General features: G+C 43.5%; 1 protein-coding gene across 7 annotated transcripts in view; it reads left to right on the forward strand.

The window, feature by feature from the left end:
- Window positions 1-15,956, forward strand: part of SMG7 (SMG7 nonsense mediated mRNA decay factor) — a 92,623-nt gene that overhangs the window by 64,811 nt on the left and 11,856 nt on the right. For 3 of the 7 annotated variants that reach the window (XM_040360323.1, XM_040360324.1, XM_040360326.1), the window contains exons 13-18: window positions 797-916; window positions 2,494-2,938; window positions 7,341-7,464; window positions 7,572-7,948; window positions 10,371-10,763; window positions 15,327-15,476. In XM_040360323.1, the coding sequence (XP_040216257.1) occupies window positions 797-916; window positions 2,494-2,938; window positions 7,341-7,464; window positions 7,572-7,948; window positions 10,371-10,763; window positions 15,327-15,476 (1,609 nt within the window). The remainder of the gene's footprint in view (window positions 1-796; window positions 917-2,493; window positions 2,939-7,340; window positions 7,465-7,571; window positions 7,949-10,370; window positions 10,764-15,326; window positions 15,477-15,956) is intronic. The other 4 variants (XM_040360327.1, XM_040360329.1, XM_040360325.1 and 1 more) reach the window with 3 other exon arrangements.

Below are 15,956 nucleotides of genomic sequence, written 5' to 3' on the forward strand. Positions count from 1 at the left end.
CAGTGTTACACCCCCCCTTCCGACGCTGCACTCTTACTGGCCCGTCGGCAGGGGAAAAAGGAGGGTGGCCGAACGCGGCGAGGTCCAACGGAAGTGGGGACAGGGTACATGTCAAACAGACACCTGCTTCCCCCTTAACCCTTAACCTAACACACACCCCCGCAGTGGTTCACATTAACGGGGTGCGATTTGGAATCCGCACAGAATTCACAGCACACAAGTGTGAACCGGCACTTAAACCAGTTCAGCTCTTACAGTATTTACATTTTTGGGTCTGTTCAATCGGCAATAACTTTGTCATTGCATAAGCAAACAAAGTAATACATATTACTGATTTTTATGACAGACTAGGCTTGCTTTTGGTGATGTAGCCTAGCAAAAATGTTTTTTTTTTTTTTTTTTTTTTTTTGTGCAAACCATAGGCAAAAAAAAAATGTTTTATCTCGATCAGTGACAAAGAGGTAGGACGATAGTATGTATTTCAATTAAGTTTTTTTAGGGTCCACAACTGGTAACTGAGGTGTCATTGATGTAAATACTGTGGTTAACGGCCTGTTTTCACTTTCTATGCTGCGTGAGATGTCGGCACCCAGTGAAATAACTTAGTCTTGTGGAAAATCTTTATTAAGCACTAATGAACTGTTTATTAAGGTGAATAGTTCCTATATGATGGGGATTTCTGACACGGGAAACTGTTGCTTCAATTTGCTCTCAATGGAATATTTTGTCCAGGGTATATTCATGTAACTTACCTGGATAGAATACATATTCTGATGTATCTTTGTGACCGGTTTAGGAACCTTGATTTCTCTAGAGGTCATCAAGCCATTATTGGAGATCGGGAGACCCAGCATCGTCGGATGCGACCAATACGTCTTGTGTCATTGGGGAAATGGATCTGTGAGAATCAGCCACGGTGAGTTTCTTCAACAGCTTTTTATATGTTTGATGTTACAGAGCCTACGTACACCTGTCTGTTATCTCAAACGAGTTGTAAACCCTCAAGGTTTTTCACCTTAATGCATTCTGTGCATTAAGGTGAAAAACCTTCTGTGCTGCAGCTGCCCCCACCCTTTTTTTTTTTTTTTTTTGTACCTGAGCCCAATCGTTCCAGCAACGAGCATGAGCCAAGCAGCTCCAGCTGCTGTCTTGGGTCCCTATTGGCTAGATGGCAGCGGGAGCCATTGGCTCCTGCTGCTGTCAATCAAATCCAGTGAGCCGGGGGCAGGGCCAAGTCCTGTTGTCTGTAATGGTCCTAAAATGATTTGCTCCCTCTCTCTGGCGTGCAAGCAACTTTATCGTACATAGGTGCCCCTGAAGGGTGCAATTTACATTCATAGGGGCTCACAATTTTTTGGGAGGATGGGCTTTTAAGTGCTTGGGTATAATTTTTATGTTTTTTCACAAACTTCATATCACATAGGCGAAAAAAAGCCTCATGTGTGATTTATTTTTAGGACCAGTTCTCTTTGCTAAAACATCGGGGGTCATTTAGACCTCTCCTGCCTTCCATAGAAGATAAGGGAGTGTAGATCGTGGCTCCATTTGCATTTTGGGGCCAGGGAGAGTGAAAACAGAAACCAGTAGGGATGTTTTGCGCATTGCTTCCGGGCTCATGCTAGATTCTGATACATTGCATATACAGTTGTTCTCATAAGTTTACATACCCTTGCAGAATTTATGATTTCTTGGCCATTTTTCAGAGAATATGAATGATAACACAAACTTTTCTTTCACTCGTGTTTAGTGTTTGGCTGAAGCCGTTTATTATCACACAACCGTGTTTACTCTTTTTTTTTTTTTTCAATTATAATGGCAACAAAAACTAGCCAAATGACCCTGATCAAAAGTTTACATACTCAAGTTCTTAATACCGTGTATTACCCCCTTTAACATCAATGACAGCTTGAAGTCTTTTGTGGCATTTGTGGAAGAGGCTCGTTATCTTCTCAGATAGTGAAGCTACCCATTCCTCTTGGCAAAAAGCCTCCAGTTCCTGTAAATTATTGGGCTGTCTTCCATGAACTGCATGTTTGAGATCTCCCCAGAGTGGCCCAATGATATTGAGGTCAGGAGACTAAAGAATGTGGAAAAGGGGACATTTTTGACACGTGTCATGTGTTATGTCAATAGTCTCTTCTTCCAGGCGTTTCTTCCAGGCAAAATCTTTTTAGATTTCTAGAACACTATATATTACAGTAGACATGTGCAGAGATGAATGTAAAAGCTGACGTCCTTGTTGCACAAGCAGCCTGAAACCATTCTGCTGTTCTGGAATCACTATATTTTATTATTGCACTCCAACACAAGATCTCTGGAGAACTGGCGATTGCTTGGAGTTTGTCTAAAATCCAGAAGATCTGTGGGAAGTAATCCCTGTGTTGCATGGATATATTAATAAGAGGAGATGTGAGTCTTCCCCAAAAGCTCCCTTTTGAAGTTTGTTCAATTTAAACTCTTGGCTATGAATTGTCCAATGCTAACATATAACAGTTTCTTTGACAGGCTTATGCAGTGTCGCAGCATTGATGGTGAAATTGCTTTCTCCACGGATATTCCAGAATTAATGATTGAAGATGCAGTTGATGCGGAGGACATGTCCTCTCCACATGACAACAAGCAGGCAGAAACTCAAAGATCTGAAGGGAGCCCTGGCTTAAAATCTGTACTGTCCACTGGGCGTAGCCTGAGCTGTGAATCCTCTGAAAAGCCAGTGGTGACTTTCAAAGAGAACATTAAACCACAGGAAGTAAACCGGGAATTGCCAGCACGAAGCTACACCAGAACAGTGAATGCTGGCAAGGAACAAAGAGACTATAACAAGGGCATGAATGCTGTAGGTAACAAGAAGGAAAATAACAATAAAAGGAAGAATGATCCCAAGAAGACTGTTGACAATAAAAACCAGGAACCTGCAAAGCAGAGCATTGCTGTACAGGTATGTGTCCCAATTGAGACGAGCCCTGGCAGCTATGTGGTAGCAGGACTGAAATAAATACTGAGACACAACATGCCTTAGAGATTGGCACATAACATTTGTCTGTTTACTCCTTTGGTGACAGCTTCTTTTGGCTGACTCCTGAAAGCCTAACTCGGAGCAAGCGGCTTATTAAGCAGTTTAAATGTGTGTAAACTTTCTACCTGCCATAAGATTTGTATCCTTGATAAACAGTACAGCCTGGTTCTGGATTTCAACTGCAGTTAAAGGATAGAAATGCGGAAGCTGCCATTGCTGGCTTGCTTTTGCTAGTTCAAGCACAGGCTTTATGTGCCTATCGGGTATCATGGAATTTCACTGACTGCATGCTCGTTTTCAGTCAGTGATTTATGTGCTAAAGCAGAGGTATTGAATTAAAATTTGAGGTCCAATCAGTAAAAAAAAAAAAATCCAGCAGAGGTCCACATCGTATAGTTCTGCGATATCTTGAATCCTTCCCATTACAGCCCCCTCATTTTATATCCCATTCCTGTTCTCACATCAGTGTCCTCTGTTCCCTGCACATCAGTCATCCACTTCACATCAATTTCCCCTTCGCTTTAGTGTCCACTGCCCCCCTCTTTGCATCACACCTCCCAGGCCTGGCTCTAGTACCTCCTGGCAGTTTAGGCGGCTCCACTACGTTCTAGCTGGGAAAAAAAGCCCTGGGTGCGAGGGCTACATGAAATGGCCTGGGGTGCCAGATTTTGCTTGTGGGCCTTGAGTTTGAGGTGTGCTAGAAGTCTTTCTTTTGCTCCTAGCATTTTTTTCCTAGTGCCAGGATGATGCAACTCCAGGGCGCATGCGGCAGGACTTGCATCATCAGTTGTTTCCCAGTTGTGGAGCCAGAAAATGCAGGATCTGGAAGAAGACCAGGAAAAAGATATCAGTGGCAACGACAGTGACAAAGAGTGGTGTACATAATTGCTGGAGGAGGGCACACTAGATCTAGTTGTGCAATAATAAAGGATGCTGTGCATACTTGCATGTTGTGGCAGTAGCCCACCGATCCTAAACATTTTCAGAAAAAAAGCATACAAAGTATTTAAGCATAACTTTACCAAGTCAGGAACTTACTAAATTGCCAGGAAACCACCTTTGAGCCCTTATCTTTAAGAATGATTTCATTGTTCCTAGATTTTTCACTTATGACTTTTCAAAGCTGATTTCCAAGCTCCCCAGTTTCTTTAGGAAAGAGATTCTGTTATATTTTTTTCTTGTAGTACCGCCTGCTGATAAAATGAGGCATTGTAACACGACAGCAAAATCCAGTTTTGGGGCCTCTTCACTCTTCAGTCATTGTTGTGGTGCATTGAACAGCGTTGCCAAACATATTCACACTGAAATAGCAGGGGAAATAAATATTGGTTTAAATTCGTAGTTTTCACACCTATGCACTCCTTTGCCTGGTTTTGCGCTAAAAGGATGCCTGCATCCTTTTTGCACAACATATCACTGCAACAACACTATACAGCGCATCCTGCTACAACGCGACACGCCTGCACATGATTCCGCAGTACAGTTTTGATGTGATAGTGATAGTTTCGGCTATCTTTGATGTGATGTTGATGTGATGTTTCGGGTACGTAATAATTCAGCTTGGCAAAAATGCACCGCAAGTAGACGCTTTAGAAATCCACCAATGCGTTACAATATTGCTTTAGTGCATAGCACTACTTGTTGTCTTAACTTTACCACACCCGAAATGTGAGCCTCCGAATTGGCAAAATCATCAAAAACAATACACTCCTGTATAGCTGCTATCTTATCCCAGCCCTCTTACTGTGACTATACTGCTACTTTAAAAATAATTTCATCATAAATTAACCACTTGCTTACTGGGCACATAAACCCCCTTCGTTTCCAGGCGAAATTTCAGCTTCCGGCACTGCGTCGCTTTAACTGACAATTGCACGGTCGTGCGACGTGGCTCCCGAACAAAATTGGCGTCCTTTTTCCCCCACAAATAGAGCTTTATTTTGGTGGTATTTGATCACCTCTGCGGTTTTAATTTTTTGCGCTATAAACAAAAAAAGAGCGACAATTTAAAAAAAATATATATTTTTTTTTACTTGTTGCTATAATAAATATCCCAATTTTTTTAAAAAAATTTTTTTTTTTTTTTCTCAGTTAAGGCCGATACGTATTTTTTGACGTATTTTTGTAAAAAAAAAAAAAAAAAATCGCAATAAGCGACTGGTTTGCGCAAAAGTTATAGTGCCTACGAAATGGGGGATAGATTTATGTTGTTTTTTTTTTTTTTTTTTACTAGTAATGACGGCGATTTGCGATTTTTTAGTCAGGGCTGCGATATTGCGACGGACGTATCGGACACTTTTGACACAATTTTGGGACCATTCACATTTATACAGCGATCAGTGCTATAAAAATGCACTAATTACTGTATAAATGTGACTGGCAGTGAAGGGGTTAACACTAGGAGGTGAGGAAGGGGTTAAATGTATTCCCTCATTGTGTTCTTACTGTGTGGGGGGAGGGGACTGACTGGGGGAGGTGACCGATGCTGTGTCTCTACGTAAAGAGACACAGCATTGGTCTCCTCTCTCCCTCACAGCACGTGGAGCTCTGTGTTTACACACAGAGCTCCACGTCCTGCTGTGTTACCGGCTGTGTTTACCGACGATCGCGAGTGTCTGGCGGACATCGCGGCCGCCAGGCACTCGCATCGGCTCCCGAGCGATGCCCCGGGCACGTTGTTTCCCCGCTGCGCGCCCCCAGCGGCGCGCACGGGGAACAACAACAGCAGGACGTCCAGGGACGTCCACCCGGCAGTTGAGAGCCGCGCTGTGGACGTCTTTCGACCATAGCGCGGATCTCAACTGGTTAAGCCCCTATTATAAAGCACAGCAGTGAGCTTTGCAAATGTGCTTGGGCCTAAAAGGAACTGAGCACTATTAACATGAATGGGAGCCGGGGGGAAAAAGTGAGAGAATATCGTGTAACCTGTCAGTCATGTGTGGTTAAGCATGGACTTGTAGTCTCAAGCCTCGAACATACACGCTCGGTTTACTCGGCAAGAACCAGCAAGAAAACTGCTGGCAGCGCTTTCTTGCCGAGTAAACCGAGCGTGTGTACGAGGCTTTCAGGTTTCTCGACAAGAAAACTGCCCAGAATCTAGACAAGAAAAATAGAGAACATGTTCTCTATTTTCCCGTTTTGAGATTCTCTGCAGTTTTCTTGCAGAGAAACCCAAAAGTGTGTATACTTGGTCGCAGCGGAAACCCGCCCATGCTCGAAATGACTGTGACGCATGCACAGTAGCTTCCTAGGCATAGGTAGGGTGCAGCAAGATGGCGGCGACTGCATCGAATGTGACGAGTGCATGCTCATCGTATGCGTTCTTGCCTTTCAAGAGAACTGCGGTTCTTTTGAAAGGAGAGTCTGTACACTCGGGTGGCAAGAGATTCTTGCCAAGAATCTCGGGGGGGGGGGGGGGGGGGAGAGAGAAGTTTTTTGTTTTTTCTGACGAGATTCTTGCCCGTGTGTACAGGGCTTCAGGCAGACGCTTGACAGGGTGAATAGCCAGCACCAAGGCTGAGAGATGGGGATAGGGTGTTGTCACCCTATATAAAGGTAGTAAAAATTCGTTTTTTTTTTATTGCACTTACCTAGGTGGATGCAGCACTGGTCTCCCCGGCGCCTCTAGACTGAGAAGCAAGCGGACAAACACTGCCGATCTCCCGGTTCTCACAGCTCTGTGAGCAGAGGGCTGCTGACTGTCAGTAACCAGCTCTTCTCCCTCCTTGCTCACTGGAGGACTGACGTGCAGGGGGCAGGAGCGGCTGGTGCAGTCTCTCAGCGGCTCGCTGAGAGGCTGAGCCAGGTGCCAGTCCAGGGATCTGGGCGGATCCTGATTGTCTATTGTCGTGATGACGCCGCCACTGTGACCTCAGCCGAGAGCGGACTTCAGCATGCTCTCTGCTGAAAACGGCTCACAGGAGTGCAAAACAAACTGCACTCCTGTGATCCATAGGAGAAATGCAGCCAAATGGGCTTTGGCTGTGTTTCTCTTATTTTGAGGATTTAGTGATTGGAATTACATATCCTCTAAGCAAAGCGGTAGCGACTTCAGTGAAATATTTGGCTCCCTCTAGTGACAAATATGCAAATCTGTTTAAAACGGAAATAGTGTGCAGTAAAAATACATCATACTTTTTTTTTTAATCTATGGGGGATCTTGCATCTGAATGATCACACTACCGAGTTGCACAAGAAAAAAACAGGCAGGGGTCCTACTACTGTTTACCAAGGAGCTGTGAGAGGTGGAAAACATCCTTATAATATAGGATTATCTTCTTCTTCTTCTTTTTTTTTTTTTTAATTGCTTTCTGTTTTGCATCAGGTGAAAACGCCAGTCTCTGAGGCAAGAAAGACGCCAGTGACGCCAACATCTAGTCCTAGCACCAACACCCAGTTCATACCTATCCACCATCCTGGAGCTTTCCCACCCTTGCCTAGCCGGCCTGGTCAGTTCATGTGCTGTGAATACATTTTTATAACATTTTTGTGTGTGTGTTATGCAGCCTGCAAGCTCTCCCAATATTCACTTATTATGGACTTTTCCTCCTTTTAGGTTTTCCTCCTCCTGCCTATGTCATCCCACCACCCGTGGCATTCACCATGAGTTCTGGGTATACCTTCCCTCCTGGGGTCAATGTTCCAGGATCCTTCTTGCAACCTTCATCTCATTCAGCTCCTGGAAACCAGGGTCCTCCTGGCAAACAGTCCCACATTCCTTACAGTCAGCAGCGTCCTTCGGGTCCAGGGTCAGGAAACCAAGGAACACTTGGCAATCAGCCACAAACACAGGCTCCGTCCAATTCTCCTACTCTGCCCAGCAATCAGACTGCAGCACAGCTACAGATTCAAGTAATGGCTCAGCAGCAGCAGCAGTCTCCTACTAAACCTATACAAGGACTGGGCAAGAACCCACATCACCACAATCTTCAGGTATTTACTAAAATTGAATCTATATGGTAGCGGATGCTTGTCTAAACTTTAACATAAATGACAACCAAGGGCTGTACTGTGTAATTTTTTTTTTTTTTTTTTTTGTTAACCTAGGTATACAAAAGATTAACGTACATGAGCGTGAACTGCCTTGCATTTTTAGATTTTAACAGTGATGTGCACATAACTAATTCATGAAGGAGTTAAGTGGAAGGGGTGTGCACTTTTGGCTTACTTTCTTTTAAGTTGCCACGCATGCTAGCACCATCTATCTCACTGGTGTGTACATTTCAGGGTTGCAGTTCTTTAAATTGGCATTGAAACAATTGCGCGTCAAAACTTGAATTTGTCCAACCAAAATGTATTAAAAAAAAAAAATCTGATGAGACCTGTTCATATTTGCATGTGTGTAATATATCTGTGTATGTATGTATGTATGTATGTACTCTCATTGGCCACTTTATTTAGGTACACCTGTTTAATTGCTTTGTAACACAAATTGATAATCGGCCAATCACATGGCAGTAACTCAATGTATTTAGGCATCTGAACATGGTAAAGACGACTTGCTGAAGTTCAAACGGAACATCAGAAAGGAGAAGAAAGGGGATTTAAGCAACTTTGAATGTGGCATGTTTGGTGCCAGACGGGCTGCTCTGAGTATTTCAAAAACTGCTGATCTGCTGGGGTTTTCAGGCACAACGATCTCTAAAGTTTGCAAAGAATGGCTGAAAAAATAGAAAATATCCAGTGAGCAGCAGTTGCGTGGATGAAAATACCTTCTTGAGGTCCTAGGAGAATGGGCAGACTGGTTTGAGATGATAGAAAGGCAACAGTAGCTCAAATAACCACTCGTTACAACCAAGGTATGCAGAATACTCTGCACACACAATACATCGAACCTTGAAGCAGTTGGGCTACAGCAGCAGAAGAACACATCGGAGGCCACACCTGCGAGCTAAGAACAGGAAACCGAAGCTAGAATTCGCACAGGTTTACCAAAATTTCACAATAGGAGATTGGAAAAATGTTGTCTGGTCGGATGAGTCTCAATTTCAGGTGTGACATTCAGATGATTTGGCCAGGATTTGGCATAAACAATATGAAAGCATGGATCCATCCTGCCTTGTATACGGTTCAGGCTGGTGGTGTAATGGTGTGGAAGGATATTTTCTTTTTTTTTTTAACAAGAGAAAGGAGGGATATTTTCTTGATTAACTTTGGGCCCCTTAATACCAATTGAGCATTGTTTAAACGCCACGGCCTACCTGGAGTAGTATTGCTGACCATGTCCATCCCTTTATGACTACAGTGTACCCATCTTCTGATGGCTACTTCCAGCAGGATAATGCACCATGTTACAAGCTCAAATCATCTCAAATTGGTTTCTTGAACATGACAAATGAGGTCACTGTACTCCAATGGCCTCCACAGTCACCAGATCTCAGTCAAATTGAGATATGGTGGAATGGAAGATTTGCATCATGGATGTGCAGCCGACAAATCTGCAGCAACTATGTGATGCTATCACGTCAATATGGACCAAAATTTCTGAGGAATGTTTCTAACACTTTGTTGAATCTATTCCACGAAGAATGAAGGTGGCTCTGAAGGCAAAAGGGGGGTCCAACCTGGTACCTAATAAAGTGGCCTGTGTGTGTCTATATGTATGTGTGTGTCTATATCTATGTGTATGTGTGTGTCTATGTGTATGTGTGTGTCTATGTGTGTGTGTGTGTGTGTGTGTGTGTGTGTGTGTGTGTATGTATATATATATATATATGTGCGTGCATTTTTTTTTTAATTATTATTATTACACACGCCCACAAAAGTAAAGAAGAACATTTGGCTGAAGTTACCCTTTTAAGACTCCTTTCACACTGAGGGCGTTTTGCAGGCTCTGTAGCATTAAAATTGGCGCCTGCAATCCGCCCTTAAACAGCTGCTCCTCACACTCCACTCCCAAGGACTTTCACACTGGAGCGGTGTGCTGGCAGGGCGCCAGAAAGAGTCCTGCCAGCAGCTTTTTTGGAAGGCATTCGCATTGATATTAATGGGCAGCGCTGCTATACCACCGGAAATACACTGCTGTAGCGGCACATTGCCGGCGGTATTGACCCTTTTTTGGCTGCTACCGGGAGGGGTTAAAAGCGCCCCCGCTAGTGGCCGAAATGAGCTCAGTGTGAAAGGGGTCTTGGTGTTACTATAGAAGAAAATTGCCTCTCCTCCTTAGATATTATGTCAAAGTATTTAGCAGTATGTAAGCAGCTTGCTACTTACCACAGCACTTCTTCTGGTTAGTAGTGCTTTATACTAGTTTTTCTAACGCTTACTGCCCTTGGCAATTTTGGTAGCTTTCCATCTGCTTTTGACTGCAAGCTGTTAATGTTTATCTCTTGCATTAAGTCTTTTTATTTCTTAGTACCCACAGGCTACAGACCCTTCCAAGCAGCTATGGAACAATCCTCAAGTCTCCAACTCCCTGGGAAAAATGATGCCACCAACCATGAAGCAGAACTACTTCATGGACGGCCGTTTGCCCACTGAGCCTATGAGCATGCTGGAGCAGTGCCTGCAGCACTCGGCCATGCAGCAGCCTCTGGAGAAAAAGGTGAAGCCTTTCCATATGGATACGTATAACCACAGCTCTGCCGAAATGAAGATTTCAGACTTCTACTGGGGGGACCAAAGTTCTTACAATCTAAATGACAACCGAAGCCTCCTGGCACAGCAGTCTGTTAATAACCAAAGGAGCCAGCGCCAGCCTACTGGCTATCGTACAGGCCAGGATGCAGTGACTAGATTGCCGTTTGAGGTAAGAAATATGTACGGGTCTGGAAAAACTTTCATGATCCATCAATCTCTTTACTGCCATCCTCCATCTTAACTTTCCTCTTTCTTTTTTTTTTTTCTTTCCAGTTTATGGCTGTGAATTTTTTCTTGATTTCTCTTCCTTCCCTACATGCACAGTGTACAATGCAAGGGCAAGACTTTCACACACTCAGAACATGTTTTTCTGCATGATTCGGTTAAATTTGGTTTTGTCCAAATTGGATTCATACTGACAAATTAAGATTTACACCAAAGTAGATGGAATGCTCTGCAAATGATTGCGTTTAGGTGTTTTCATTGAAGGGGACAGCTTATAGTTCAGTAACCTTTCAGACCATGTTGTACATCCAACTTTTTGGGAAGGCAGTTTAGTTTTTAGATTGACTGAATGACTGTGCTGGTGTGCACAAAGCCAGGTCCATAGAAAGGTTTGGTGTGGAGAAATGAGATGGACTTCATAGAGTCCTGACTTGAACTCTACCGAACACCTTTGAGAAGTATTGGAATGCCAATTTCATGCCAGGTCATCTTGTCCAACTTCAGTACATGACCTCACAAATGTTCTTTTTACTGAATAGGCACAGAATCCCCCACTGAACTCCATTTCTGCAGTTATATAATCCAGAAGCAATACATGTTTTGGGTATTGATTATACTGTTCAATGATTTGTAATCATGTCCAGTCAGTCCTGTGATCGTAAAGGCACTGCTAAGCCCCGTACACATAGGCCAAATGCTGGGCGACAACGGCCAGTTCATTAAAAACCGGCCGACATTCGGCCCATGTGTATGCCTGCCAGCCAGCCCGACAGAAGCCGGTCGAGCATGCTGGAAAACCAGCAGCCGACCAGCTCCGAATCAGTGTTTTTAGCCATCGGCTGAGAGTGCTGATCCGACCAGGGGATGCCCCTGCCCCGCTAGAACACTCGGAACAAAATTGCTCAGTGGGGGAGATGGCTGTACGAACGTCGGATTGTTGGTACAGCGGCTCCGACCGGAGCTGATCATTTTTTTTTTTCCTTTTTGTTTAGCCAGCTGGATTGAATGGACAAAAACGCAGTGTGTACCAGGCTCTAGGCTTTGCACATTGATTGCAACAGCGCAGTTGATTTAAGAATACATCCCCAATCTGCTGATTAGACAGTAAAGCCTTAGCAGAAAATGTAATTATCACTTTTTGCTATGCTTATGCCATAATATTTACTCTTTGCACTTCAGCTGAGCTTGATTGGCTGCTAATGCTGGCCTGCTCTCTCCCAGTCTCAGTGATGCTATATATGGGGATTATCAAGACAAATTCAGACTTGCATTTAAAAATGTAATAGATTTTAACAAATACATAATTGCTCCAATGAGTTTCCTTTCTCATTTGCCTGAAGCTCATCTTTAAACAATGTTATTCTTATACTGTCACCTAGCTATATCAGAGAACACCAAGACAAAAATGTCCACAGTATTCTTTATCCGCATTAGGAGCAAACTGGTGCTATCCTTCTCTGCATGAGACTTAAAATGTGACTGCTGCTAGAACTTTTCAGTTGTAGATTTAATGTGAACCCCCCCTTTTTTTTTTTTTTTTTTTTTTTTTTTTGGGGGGAGATTGCTCCCGCTTTTCTGTTGCAGTGGTCACCAGGACAGGCATTAAGGGATAAGTTCACCTTTCATAACATGTTACACCCATATTCAGGGTGTAATATGTTATTAAAGGACCTGCGCCAGCCCTCCCCGGCTGTGACCACAGATTAGGAATCTTCTCGCTGTGTTTGCTGCCACGCTCATTCACAGACCTGTGAATGGAAAACTGCAAGGTTCGGCACTGTGGTAGTTCATGGAGTCCTCCTGTCGGGAGTGTAGCGGCTTATACGAAATACGAGGAATCTGATAGACTGACAGATCTGCTGATCACTGGCGCAGTGCTTTACAGGCTCCTGCAACAAAAAATAATGAATGCATATTTTTTTTACCTGCAAAGTCGCTTTTTTTTTTTTTTTAAGTGAACTTATCCTTTAACTATAAATCTCTACAAAAGGGTTGCAGACAGTACTCTTAAAGGGAGGTTTGGGAAGAGTGTTTATTACAGTCAGTATCCCCATTAGGGAGATTTCCTTTCTCTTCTAGTCTCATTGACCACCATCACTGGATTGGGAAATGGGACAATTCCCCAACAGTAAACAGATTGTGTTACAATTTTACCAGCAAAGTTCCACACTATCCAAAGCATAGAAAAAAAGTTGACTGAAGTACCAGTTTAAAATGAGGTGAAGGGTCTAAGGCAGGCCATAAACGAAGCACATTTCTTTCCTGCAACCAGCCATTGTATTCTCCTGGTGGGGATGGCAGTGGTTATTTCTAGTGGCTATACCAGCCACTAGCAATAATCGTATGTAAAATCCGGCAGGCTGGTTGATCAACTTGGTACATTCAGCCTGCCAATACATGGTTCAAATCTCATTCGGTTCCTGTTGAACTGGCCAAGATTCGAACAGTCTATGGCCGAATGCTGGATTTACATTGTTCCGCGTGCACTGCAGGGCACATGGTCACACACACGTGTGAATGGGGCCCATATTTTTTTTACACCAAATGGCAGTGCATACATATATACCATCCACATGGGAAAGAATGAGATGTCTAGTTGTAAAATGGCCATGCCCATGCGATTTGCGGTATAAAAACAGACAAGTGTAAATAGGCTCTTAATCCTTCAAGAAAACACCTCCTTTAACCTATAGGACTTTTATTTTAAGACCCTGGGTTATATATGCATCTACCTTTCCAGTGATTGAACACTTGCATTTTCTAGGGCCATCCCCAGAACACACCATAAAACCCCCGACCACTCCGTCAGGTGTCCTTGGTTAAGGGACCTCTTCTCTGAAGAATGATTTCACTTTTTCTAGCCATTGAGTTTATTCTCTGAAGCTTCTATCAGTCTGACTACTGCCCTAGGCTATCTATCTGTTTCTGGATTGGTTACCCTCAGTGTGTACCTTGGGGACCATACCCAGACCACACTGTGTGGGGCCAGTCTGTTATGTTTGCTTCGGGCATTAGATCCTGTGTCAGGCGCTCACTTTGGCACTCAATGCAACATTTGCAGTTAGTCCCACGGTGCTATACCGGTCCCGGGTTGTGGTCCACTTCTGTGGTTTTCAGACCCAGAAGACATATGCCCACTGATGGGTGAAGCATTGACCTACATTTGATACGCTGAAGAGAGGTTTCAAGGTTTATATTTAAACCCATTCATAGTTCCAAAACCAAACGGGGGGCATATGCCAATTACTGGACCATTTTGATTTTTAAAACCTTTCACTGTATAATTAACTTTCCAAATTCTGCTCTCCAGGCCTTACACCATCTGAAATATCTTAATCTAATCTTAAGCAAAGCTTAAGCCAGAAATTTCCATCCCCTAGGGAAATTTGCTTCCCTAAGGTCCAACACATGGACCATCAAAACCCCACCATTCAATTTGCTTGTGCATGATGGTTCTAGGCTTGATGGTAGCCTCCTTTAGGCAGTTTCTTTTGGCCAGTTTCACTCCAGAGCTCTTTAATCCAATATAATCACAATGTAGAGCAAGCTTTTGGCCAGCCAGCCTCTCCCTGACTTTGCCCTAGAATTGGGAAAGACTTTGCTTCACACATCCTGGAAGGTGGTGACAACAGATGCCAGCCCTACAGGCTGGGGTGGAGTTTACAGTACCCTGCAACAGTTATATAGTTGACTGTCCAAGTGACCTGGCCTCCACGAGATTTGAGTCTTCCCATCAGCATTCTGGAACTCATCCTGGAGTCATTCAACTAGACCCTTTTCACACTGGGGGTTTTTGGTGGAGTAATTGCTTGGGTAAATCCCATGATCAAAGAATACAAGCCATGTGTTGTCATGTACTGTATGATTAAGGTAATAGGAATTTTTGACTACTAAATTCCTTCTCTTGGGGTACAGGATACATGCCCCTTCCCCTCTGTGTCTTGACCATTCCTTATTGCTTGCTAAAAAAATAAAATAAAGTACGCCCTTAATTAAGTGGTCAAGTAGTTGGTGCGCTCTGGGGGTGGCCCTGGCAAGTTTTTTGAAGGATGGCAAGTCAGCTGGAGGTATTTGCATATAACCAATGGTCTAAGAATACAATTCTTGTACTGTACTTCGAGAGAAGGTATTTACAGGTAAGTCAACATTCCTATTTTAATGACTAATAAAAAAACAAAATGCAAGATGACTTGTATAAATGACTTGTATACTGGTCTCGTCTGGACCTGAACAGCTTCTTTATCTGATGCAGCTTAGTCTTTGTGGTACAAAGAAGCTTAAACCGCTACCATATTAGAAGCTAAGGATGATACTAAGTTGGCGTATAGATGGTATACTTTATGGAGTTATGCTGTGCTGTCATTTTCTCCTATGCCCAGAATGTGCCCTTTCATTAATTTCTTTGTTTTGTATAACTTTCTATCGTACTCTCCATTTTATTTTTCTGCTTTCTCTCCTTTTTTTTTTTTTTTTTTCCCCTTCCTTTTTTCTGCCTGTCTCTTACTAGGAACCCAAGCGTTCCCCTCTCCTGCCCCCGGACCTGTTAAAGAGTCTGGCTGCTCTAGAGGAGGAGGAAGAGCTGGCTTTCTCCCCTCCCCCTGATCTGTACCCAGCTCTGCTCGGCCCTCTGGCCAATCTCCCTGGACGAAGCCTCTTTGTATGTATTCAGTGTGGTGGACTCTTTCTCCTTTGCTTACTGTCTTCCTATCATGTGTTTTTTTTTTTTTTTATGTTTGCAACATGTCACATGTAAATGTTGGTGTTATTAATTTTGGAATATTAAAGTACTACTTTTTTATTTTATAATTGATGAGGTATTATAAAGTGGTGCTATTGAAGAGTTGGTTCCTGTAAAGATGAACACGCATACACCATGGTCACACAGCTGTGTCTCCATCTCCATTTGAATGGGGTCCCACACGATTCTGAGCCATTGGTCTCCAAACTTGCTAAACCAAGGGTCGGTTTAAAGTCATTCAGAATTTTGGGTGGCCGGACTGTGGCCGTCAGGAGTACAAAATGTCCCAGCATCCGTGGGCGTAAACAATCCCCCATCATTGGTGTCAGTGTGAGGAATTGTGCCCCATCATTGGACCCCATTGTTGGTGTCATTGGGAAGAACTCATTGGTGTCGGTG

Source organism: Rana temporaria, chromosome 7 (genome assembly GCF_905171775.1).
Source record: "Rana temporaria chromosome 7, aRanTem1.1, whole genome shotgun sequence".
NCBI classification, from domain to species: domain Eukaryota; kingdom Metazoa; phylum Chordata; class Amphibia; order Anura; family Ranidae; genus Rana; species Rana temporaria.